The sequence below is a fragment of the Ailuropoda melanoleuca genome, chromosome 13 (assembly GCF_002007445.2).
Source record: "Ailuropoda melanoleuca isolate Jingjing chromosome 13, ASM200744v2, whole genome shotgun sequence".
Lineage (NCBI taxonomy): Eukaryota > Metazoa > Chordata > Mammalia > Carnivora > Ursidae > Ailuropoda > Ailuropoda melanoleuca.
Genome location: NC_048230.1, coordinates 22,207,870 through 22,218,287, shown reverse-complemented (window position 1 = coordinate 22,218,287; position 10,418 = coordinate 22,207,870). Strand labels below are relative to the sequence as shown.

At 57.1% G+C, this 10,418-nt stretch overlaps 2 protein-coding genes across 2 annotated transcripts in view; both read right to left on the bottom strand.

Moving 5' to 3' along the window:
* HOXB8 (homeobox B8) overlaps positions 1 to 2,116 on the bottom strand; it is a 3,371-nt gene extending 1,255 nt beyond the window's left edge. Inside the window, exon 1 of the mRNA XM_034640667.1 lies at positions 2,029 to 2,116. Within this exon, the coding sequence (XP_034496558.1) occupies positions 2,029 to 2,116 (88 nt within the window). The remainder of the gene's footprint in view (positions 1 to 2,028) is intronic.
* A 3,094-nt stretch (positions 2,117 to 5,210) lies between these two features.
* On the bottom strand, positions 5,211 to 10,406 carry HOXB9 (homeobox B9). Its single transcript, XM_011221819.3, has 2 exons — positions 9,774 to 10,406; positions 5,211 to 7,100 (listed from the first exon to the last, which is right to left on the bottom strand). The coding sequence occupies exons 1-2, from the start codon at positions 10,288 to 10,290 to the stop codon at positions 6,865 to 6,867; spliced, it is 753 nt and encodes a 250-aa protein (XP_011220121.2). The 5' UTR covers positions 10,291 to 10,406; the 3' UTR covers positions 5,211 to 6,864.
* Between the last annotated feature and the right edge of the window lie 12 nt (positions 10,407 to 10,418).

The following is a 10,418-nucleotide window of genomic DNA, read 5'->3' as shown; positions in this document are numbered from 1 at the left end:
CCCCCCCCAGCCCCCAAACCACCCTCCTCTCTGCCCCATCCAGGCCACTCACCAACTTTCCCTCATTAAACAAACAAGCAAGGATTTTCTTTGGAGAAGGGGTCCTGCATGGCATGAGGAGGGACCAGGAGGGGGGAAAGAAACTTTCTGGTTAATGGGCAGTGGGGAAGCAGGGAGAAAAGTTCGCCCTGCGACCACCAAACCCGCAGTTTTGTACAACCTCCTTGGCCTGCAGAGAAGTGCTGCGATGGAGAGGAGGGTCTCCAGTCAGCACTTTGGGGGACCAACTTTGTGTGATGGGAGAGGGGCCTGGTGCCACTGGCAGGAGGACGCCCAGCTGGGGTGTCCCACTCCTGCACCCAGGCCTTGGGACCTATTAACCAAGCTCAACTGGCCCCCCACATTCCAGGCCAGCTCTCCACACCTTCTGCGGCACCCCAGGGTGAGAGGGCACCACCGAGCCCATCACATCAAGGGGTGGGAAGGGCTGAGGAGGCCGCGGCTGGACACTGAGGCCCAGGTGCTTGGTCTTGAGGCTTGCCGTCCTGTCCTCTCCTCTGCTCCAGGTAGAGGCTGCAGAATGTAGTTATGGGGCAGGGGCACCTCATAGCTTTCAGTGTCCTTTGAGCCATCATCACTACCTAAACTGACCTTGGGGTCTAGGGGATTTGGATCCAGCAAGGCCACGGAGTTCCCCCATTTTCTCTCCTCTCCCCTTGGGGAGCCTGTAGTTAAACCCAACTCTCCAGCCCTGAGGACCTGGGGCTGAGGCACAGCCTACAAGGCCCAGCTGACTGGGTACCACCCTCTCCTGCCTTTGCATTCCCCAGCCTACCGGGCCTACTGAGGGGGGCAGCCAGGTTTTTTAAGGCCCCAGGCTCAGGGTCCCATGGCCTCCTGAATCAGCTCACTCGCCAAGGAAAGGAAAGAAAGAAGGGAGGGAGAGAGAGGGAAAAAGAAGGAAAATTTCTAGTAACAAAGGTAGAGGCTTCCTAAATACATTCAAGCCATTGTTTATTCACCAGAGAGTGGTTTGCTTTGGGAAGGGGCTTTGGGGGGGGATCCCACGTACCCCAACCTTTGTAAAAATGAACCCATCAGCTTTTTCCAAGGGGAAGTTCCCAGTAGAGTCCCTTAGACCTTCAAAAGTGAATTGGGAGAATGGGAGAGGGGCTGAAAGGGAGGAAGAGTACGGAGAAGAGGAGGGGAGAGAACCAGGGTCTTGGATTTTCAGTGCGAGGCTGAGGGGGCGGTGAGGCAGCGGAAGGCAGAGTTAAGTTGTTGCCGAAGAGAACATTTTTATCAAGTGCGGGGGATTTTATGGTCATGATTTGAGGACTCACCGGTGAGGTAGAAATTCAATGGCTTGTTCTAAATCATCCCTACACTGTGCCAGAAATTCCTGATGGAAGGAAAATGTTTCTATTATAAGAAAAAACAAGAAAGAGCGGGTAGATAATTTATAAACACCCAAAGGAGCGCAGATTTATTAGAGAAACTCAAGTTGAGAAGAAACTCCGCTTGCCTCTTTGCACCAGGTCCTGGGGGAAGAGAAGAGAGACCGCGGCGGGGCTAATTTTAAGGAGGGGTGTGTGTGTTTCAGGCAGGTTTGTCCGGACGGGGGACACGGATCAGGCTGGGCTGGGAGGAAATGGGAGATTTAGAATTAAAAGGGTTATGGGCAGACAGCGCGCTGGTCTTAGAAGGAAAATTGCCCGAGTCCAGGCCTCCAGTTGCTGAATTGCCAAAGGATCCTTGTCCCCTACGTTTGCCGGGGCCGAGGCGCACGGAGCCTGAGCTCTCACCTGGAAACCATGGAACGTGGAGAGAACCGAGCTCCTGCTTCCTGCCGCCGTGCCTGCCCCCACATCCATCCGGAAAACGCACACTTTTTTTTGGCTGCCCAACTTGGGGCGCGCAGAACAACCGAGAAAGCATAGGAGACCTCCCCGCACCTCGCCCGCGGTTCTGGGGAGCCCCTGCCCTGCGCCTGGGTCACCCGGCGCGCGCCCAGCCCCGGACACGTACAAAGGCTCTGCAGCCTCTGTCGCCGCTGACCCGCCTCGCCGGCCGTGGGCACCTCCGAATCCCCACCGAAGCCGGGGATCCATTCCATCCGCCCCCAAATTGTACCCCCCACACCCCGGGCTGGCTCACCCGGTTCCCTCTGCTGCTGATCCCGTTTCGGGACAGTTCCCTCTCCATCGGACCTTCTTCTACCCGCTCGCCCCTTTCACCTGACCTGCTCGCCCGCATCCGCAGACATTCCTCTAGCGCCCCTCCCGGAAAATCTCATTTTTCCGAACCATTTCTCTTTAATTTTGCCCATTTTCCTATTATTATTATTATTATTCTTCCCCGTTTTCATGCATTTGTTGCCCTACCGACCACAGAAACTGGGTGAGAAGCACGGAGACCTCCTCCTGAGGGAAATTCAGAAAATTGACCATTTGAGGGGATGGGGGCAATACGCTATATCTGAAATCTATAAAATTGGGGAAACGGCCATAATGAACCCTATATTTTTATTACGCGCAAATTATTCATGACTTTTGGTAGCGCTCAGTTCACAGATTCAGGGCCGACCAAGGCGCGTGGTGCAGCCGCCAGAGTCCGCAGCCGCCGCACCGGGAATTTTCGCGTGGAGCAAGGATGCCATCTAGCGGACGTCCTGAGAAAAGGCGCCGCCGCCGCCTCCGGCTCGGCCGGTTTTTCCGGAGAGCCAGCCACCGAGGCGACATGCGGGAGAAACTTTCATTATTAGCAGAAAAGGGGCAGGGAAACGAGAGCAGGCGAAAGAAAAGGCATCGGAAATCAGGAAATGGCTCTTGAAATTGTGCATATAGGCTTAAAAAAAAAGGCAAGGGGGTTAGAGAGAGAAAAAAATAAACCATAAGCTTTTTTCCTCTCCTACTTATCCCTGCCCCCCCTCCCCCGCCCCTAATTTCTGGCGGAGACCGCCAGGCAGTGCGCCGTTTATGGCCCGTAAAAGGGGGGAGCCGAGCTGTTTTCAAACCCAACACGATTGTTTCAAATTCTGAGAAGAAACAATTGGGCTTTTTGGGGGGGGGGCTGGGAGGGTAGGAGGGGGCTGTAAAAGGATCAAGAGGCTGCCCGCGCCCAGACGTCTGGCCCCGCCGGACCCGTGTGTGTGTGCGTGTGTGTGTGTGTGTGTGTGTGTGCGTGCGTGCGCTCAGGGGGCTTCTCGTTTATGACGCCCGATTCTGGAGGGGGTGTGAAGAACAAAGACGAGACTCCGAATTGCGTTCTCTGAAGCATGTGTGACAACAAAGTGTTCTCCCCTCCCCTGTCCCTCTTCTCCCCTCTTTGCCCCCTGGGGCCCCCGGAAACCCCCAGCCCCGCGGCCGGGGCGAGTGAGGGTGGGGGGCCCTTAGCTTGGCCCACCCATTCGCCCGCCAGCCCCAGAGCCCAGGCCCAGCTGCGCTCTCTCAGCTCCGGAAAGTTTCCCCTCACTGTTTGCTTTGCTGCTGTTTAGTTTCTTAACCTTCAGAAATTTATACGCTATAAACTTTTATAGCGGTCATATTCTTTTATTGCTGCGCGCACGGCATTGAATTCCTCTCCCGGCTTCTCCGTCTCGCACTCTCGCGGTCTCCCTCTCCGAATCTCTCGCTCTCTTTTATGACAACAGATTTCCCCATCTCCGGCTTCCCAGCCTCCGCATCTTCGCCTTTGTTTGTCTTTAAAGAAGCCACCCCGGGCTCGGGACCCAGACGCCGCCGGAGGCTTCCCGGGGAGGCCTCGCCCCCTGCCCCGCCGCTCTCCGTCCTGTTCCAGCCGCGCCTTTGCCTTACCTCTCGGCGGAAGCTTGCCTGCTCGGCTCACCCTCCGCGCCGGCTGGCTCCAGGGAGCCCAGGATGGGGAGGGAGCCTAGTCTACACAAGCTCTAAAGCCAGATTCATTTTATAACCCGAATGGAACCCTCCTTGGAGGATGCGGTCCCGGGACCGTACCCAGTGCCGTACCCAGGAGCTTCGCCTTCTCCTGCCTTTGGCTATCTGTCCGATTGTATCTTTCGTTCGCTGGAGAGGGGTAGGCCTGGCCTTTTCACTTCCAGACACCTCTCACTCGGGCCACGCTTTGTCCCCACCTCTCCCCCAACCCTCGGGGGGCTCGGTGGGCGGCAGCGCCGCCGGGGTGGGCCTGGCGGGAGGCTCCGGCTGGCAGCCGGTTCCCCCGCGCCAGCCGGGCAGAAGCCCAAGACCAGCGCCTGGCTGACACAGGCAAGGCCGCGGGGAGCAGCGGTCTTCCTAAGAGGTTCTGGCGGGGACACCACCGTCTGATAGGGACAGAAAAATGCCTCTGGAAACCGAATTTAGTTTTGGGGTCCGACTGGGGAGTGATTTTTTTTTTTTCTCCCGAGACACTTCTTTCCACTCCCAATCTCCTCTCCCTGCCTATCTACAGGAGCTGCCTGCCCAGGTCTCTCCCTCTACCGAACTCCACCCGCCTTATACCAAGGCTGCTACCCCGTGGCCCCAATTGGAGCCTCAAACTCCAGGTGGGGGCCAGAACCCTCGGAGGGTCACTCCTTTTGAGTGGAAGGAAGGACAGCCTGGCTTTCCTAAGGCCTCTCTCTACACCCAGTAGCCCGGCTGCAGGGAATGGGTGAAGGAAGTTAGTGCCTTCCCCCCTTGCATGCTCTTTTTAAGTGTCCAAACCAAGGTGATGTTCTCGGCCAGCTGAGAAGAACCGCTTCCAGGAGTAGCAGCGCAGGCCATGCCTACCCTCTGGCTCTGGAGTTGGTAGGGAGGTCTCCAGGGCCACTTTGGAGGAAGATCTCACTGCTCCCTGCAGACACAGACACCTCTCCAAACCCCTCATCTTTCCTTCCACCTCACTCAGGTCTCCCAGCTGTCCTGTTGGAAGGCTCTTGCTCACTTTAAGCAAAGGTCTAGGGACCTTGGGTCCAGACCGGTTCTCAGCTCTGCCAGGAAACCTGCTTTGCAAGGTCTAAGGAGACCTCTCTTGGACACAGGAGTCTCTCTTTTTTTTCCAAGCTACCCTCTTGGAACTAGGACCTCTACCTCTGGCCAGGTGAGGAGAGCCAACACAGAATGAGACACAAGGAGAGATTTATTTTCTAGAGTGATATATTTTTTGTTCTTTTTCTTGTTTTTTTTTTCTTCCAAAACAAACAATCAGAGCTCTCGGCCCCTTGCCCTCCCCTTTCCCACCCACAACCCTCCCATACAAGCGACAACTGAAAACAGACCAGACGATCACCCCCAAAGAAATCACAAAACACAGCACAATTTCACGACAGCCACCGACAAAGGAAAAAAAGTTCTAATGAAATGTCCCCCTTGCAGGGTCGGGAGAAGCAGGAGCAAGAAGCGTTCATGGAATTGAAGGGGACTGGACAGATGGGGGAGCAAGGGGAAGAAGGGAAGCAGAGAGTAAGCTTCGGCCCAATGCTTAGGTGCGATTTGGCCTCTTTGCACGCGGGACCGCGTTCCCTAGAAGCGCGAGCAGCAGCCGAGCAGACCGCCATCCAGGCCCGAGTGGCGGGAGGCAAAGCCCGGCGCCGGGTCTCGTTCTGCGCTGGGGCGGGCAGCGGCCGAGCCCGGGGCTCCTCCGCTTGGGTCGAGACGTTGGCAGGATGGGGAAGAATGCGCCAGGCTTCCCGGCTGGAGCCTTTGCTCCTCCCGGTCCTCCACAAGTTATCCTGAAGGGAGCTCGGGAATCGATTCACAATAAATTCTCGATAGGACTCTCCCGACCTGACTTTCCTGCCTCTGGTAAGGTTGAGCTAGCAGGGGATGGAGGGTGGATTTGGGGGGGGGGTTTCTACAAGGAGCAGCTTGACTCGCTGGTGCAAGGTGGATTTGGCCGAACAGAGTTGATTTCAGAGCTGGGGAGGATGTGGACGGATGCAGGGCCGGTGGAGAGCAAGAGAAACTACATTCTCTGTCAAGCGGGGCACAGATGAACAGACAGACGACATTGTCAAGGCTTACGACCCACGATTTGACCTCCTTTTGTTGGAAGGAGAGGAAAACAACATGCAGAATTAAACATTTCCTGCAACAAAATGTGTGTGTGTGTGTGTGTGTGTGTGTGTAACACCTTCATAAGTCTTAAGATACCTTCGTAAGACCACTGCTGCCTTTCCTTGGCCCTTCTCGCCCACCAGCTTGGGGGCTGAGCTTACCCCCATTTGCCCTTGGGTCCAGAGAGGGTACCATTGGGGATTCCATAGAGATGGTCTGGTGATGCTGAGCCCTTGGGCTACAGAGCTGCATTCAGGAAAGTGTCTCTAGATATTTTCTTGATGTGTATTTGTGTCAAGGGTAAAATCTGGGCGTGCTGGTGGTCTGAGGACTGTTCTGCCAGACTTGGGGTGCGATGGTCCGCATTTGGGGCGTCACTTCATTTGAGTGTTGGCTGTGAGCTTTCCCCGTTGTTACTGTGGGCTCCAGGCTTTATGGGTGTGGGCTTCTGTTGGGCTGTATGCGGTTGGAGTGTCCCTGGGTGACTTTGGGAAAGGTGCTGGTAGGGTGTGGAGATAGGTAGGCTGGAAGTGAGGGGCTGGGGCTTACCAGAAAAATTAAGGGGGGTTGCTAGGGGCTCGACTAGGGTCTCTCTTTCCTTGTGGCCCATCGCCATGTTAGAAGCCAACTACATGTCTACCTTCTAAATCAACAAAACTTCCTTCTGAGGCTCAGGGAGAAGAGAAGGACAGGTTAAGGGCAAAGGAAAGGAGATGCTTTAGATGCGGAAAAGGACTTGGAGGAGAAAGACTCCCTTCCCCATTCACTTGAATACATCCCAGACAGCACTGGCCCTGTCGCCATCACTTATAAATACGCGTGAGATGGGGAAGGGGTGGGGAGGGGTTCTTCACTCTTTGCCCTGTTCCTTATTCATTTTCTTCATTTTCATCCGCCGGTTCTGAAACCAGATTTTGACTTGTCTCTCACTCAGATTGAGGAGTCTGGCCACTTCGTGCCTACGGTCCCTGGTGAGGTACATATTGAACAGAAACTCCTTCTCTAGCTCCAGCGTCTGGTACTTGGTGTAGGGACAGCGCTTTTTCCGGGAAGAGCGAGCGTGCAGCCAGTTGGCGGAGGGGTTGGCTGAAAAAGAAGCAGCAATAGAATCAAAGAAAGGAAGGGGGTGAAAGGCCCCCACGTTCTCCTTCCAAGAGAAGGTATCCCTGGCCTCCACTCCCCATCTTGCTTTGCAGAGAGGGGACCTGGGCCTTCAAGTTCCCAGAAAGGGTCCCAGAGATGGGCCAGGGGTTGTTCTTGACACCCTCTGGTGAGGGTTACTTGGACAGAGTGGAGCCAAACATGTACCAGGCTTTTCAGCATTTCCAAAGCTTTGCCTGCCTCAGGTTCTCTCTCACTCTCCTTCTGCACTTGGGTCCCCACTGGTTGGGACTCAGGTCAAAGCCCAGCATGGCTAGAGCGTTCCTTGCCCCCCAACAGGCATCACCAGACTAACCAGAGGTGGTTGACCTGAAGGGTCCTGGGCTTGGCAAGTCTGGGGAGAGGTTAGAGAAGGGTTGAGCTGGGGGAGAGCGGCTTCTGTTCCGCCACAGCTGAGAGACCTCCTGGCTCTCCAGTCCAGTCCGGGTACACCCCGCCTTAATCACAAGCTCGTATCTCTTGGCCACATAGCAGCAGGCATGTGTGTCTGTAGATATCTTGCCCCCCCCCACACACACACTGCAAACATGGGTCTGCACTTAGAGACGCAAACATCCAGCACACTCCAATTCACATGCAACCCAATTGCAACCATTTATCAACTCTGGCCTGTGGACAAGGGAGCGCCGGGGGCTCACAGATAACTTATGGTTGCAATAGTCTCTCCTTTTCCGCTCCTGCTCAGCTCACAGTTTGGGTAAAGCAAGTTCAGGGAAATTGGGAAGTAAGATTGCTCCAGTTCCAAGGTGGGGAGCCATGGATGGTATGGGGGTAACAGAAAGCCCTTCACAGCACACCTAACTCTGACTCCCTGTGGTGAGGAGGAGCAGAGAAAGGGGTAATTGAATGGGGGGGGAGGAAACAAAAATATATACAGTCTTGTCTCCTTTTTACCATCTCTCTCCCTACCCTCCCGAACTCAGAAAAGTTGCCAAATAAAGCAGAGCCAATTAAAAATAGCAGCCACCCTTTGCTAGATTCTTCTCCCCAAATGAAAAGCACTGAATATATTTTTAAAAAATAATCTGGTTCGTCCTACACTAAGTACCGTGTCTTACCAATTCGCAGCGCTATTTCCTTAATGTGATTGCCTGGGATGGGACCCGCAGCCACATTAAATATGAAAGAGGAAAAAAAAACTGTTAATAATTGATCCTAGCCAAACCACTGCCTTGCAGTAATGGCCTTTCCAGGCAGAGTTTGGGGGTTTGGGGTCGGGGGTCTATTTGGGTGCGAGCCGGGAGGTTTTGGGAAGAGCCCGTGTTACTCAAACGCTAGCTCTCCTTCTTAACCCCGGCAGGCTGGAGGAGGTGGTTCCCTGCAGGGACCTCAGAGTAGTGGGGCGGCTCACTATCCTAGAGCAGATGAGGACGCCCCAAAGGGCCTGTGGGCCACTAGGTTGATGGGAAATCTGGCAGGGCAAGCAGAGACGGAAAGAAATCCGGCCCTCGCTCCCCCAAAAGAGTAAGGGGTGAGGACTTTTTCCGGCCAGCCTGGGGGTTATTGTTTGAAGCTAAGAGCCCCCAACCAATTTGCCTTTCTCGACCTTACAAACAAAAAATACGAAACTCCCCCCTCCCCTCCCCTCCGGCGCACATCCAGCCAGCAGCACCTCCTGGAAATCAGCCAGACTTGGGGTCCTGGCGAGGGTGCTTCTGGAGGAGCGGGAGATGAGGAGTAACTACCATCCGAGGGTAAAGTTCTCCGTCTTTCCGCAAGCCTCTCTTCCCCCCACTCTTCCTCTCCCCAGGGTCCCTTCGGGATCTCTCCTTCTCCACTCTGGCTGTCGGCCCCGAAGTTCAGAAGCGATTCCCGGACTCCCCGCGGACAGCTCCGGCTGGGGCTCGGGAGCCCCGCGGAGCGCAGCGGGGGCTACAGAAAAGGAAGCTGCAGGCCGGGCGAGGATGCCAAGGAGGGGAGGGGGCGGCCGGAGGGATGGCTCCCGGGGAGGGGCCGGCGCATCCGGGGAGGGGGCTCAGTCACCGGGTCCTGGGCTTCCCCGCCCCTCCCGGCGCCGGCTGCGGACCCTGAGCGGCTACCGCGCGAGATCCGCTAGGAACAATCCTCCGCCAAGCTGTTGCATCGCAAATAAAATCCTAATGAGCCCCCTCCCACTTCCCCTTGGCCGGCTTTTACGGTCTGCGCGTGGCCCGGGGAGCTCTGCCAGCCGCGCGACCCCGGGCAGCCCCGTGCGCTCCCGCCCTCGCCCGCGCGGGCTCTCGGCCTCGCTGGCTGCCGCCCGGTCCCCGGCCCCGCCAGCCCCTCTCCCGGCCGGCGGTCGTCCGCCTCCTCCCGGGCTCTGAGCCCCAGCCCCGGGGGAGTGGGGGAAGGGAGGCCGAGAGAGCCGCGAGGTGGTGCCTCCGCCCCAGTTCCCTCCCGGACGCGGAGCAGTGGAGGCGACGCTCCTCCCGCGGCCTCAGTCTCCCCTTCGGGTGCACCCCGCTTGCTTGCCTCCTTCCTCCCTCTTCCCTCCTCCCCCGCTCGCTCTCAGGCCACCGCTGCGGTCTCCCTTCACATTGTCCGCAGTTTATTGCCTCTCCCCTCCCCTCCCCCTCGCCTGGCCTTCGGCCTGGTATTTCCTCACTTTTTATAACTTACTTTGATCCGGCCTCTCTTTGTCCTCGCTTCCTTCGCAAATTTTATTGTCCCCGTAGCCGGGTCTTTGATTAGACAGGACGGCCTCCCTGGCCGCCGAAGTTTCCAAACTGTACTCGGGCGTGCCCTGTTTGAGCAGCTCCCCAGGCGCGCCCAGCAGCGGCTCCGCCTTCACCGCCGCCTGGCCCTGCCCCGGAGCAGCTTCGCCGCGCGGCGCGGGCTCCAGCCAGGTGCGGAGGTACCTGCTCTCGGCCGGCGGGACGCCCTGGGGCTGCAGGTAGGGGTGGTAGACGGACGGCAGGCTCCCGGACGCGTGCGGGCTCAGCGGCGCCCAGGAGGCGCCGAACACCGGCGCTTTGGGCTGGAAGCTGCACGAGGGGAACTCCAGGTGCTCCGCGTGGCCTGGCTGCCGGGGACTCGCGTACTGGCCGGAAGGAAACTTGGCTGGAGGAGCGTCCTCACTCTCGTGACTTATGATCGAGTCGACATAATAGCTGCTAAGCGTCCCAGAAATGGACATTCTCAGACATTATCCGGGCGCTCGCAGGGGGAAGGGAAGCGCTCTCGCGGCGGCGCCCAAGCAGGGAGAGGTGGCACCCAGACCGGTGTGAGGGCTTTCGGACGCGACCCCCCCAGCCCCCCACCCTC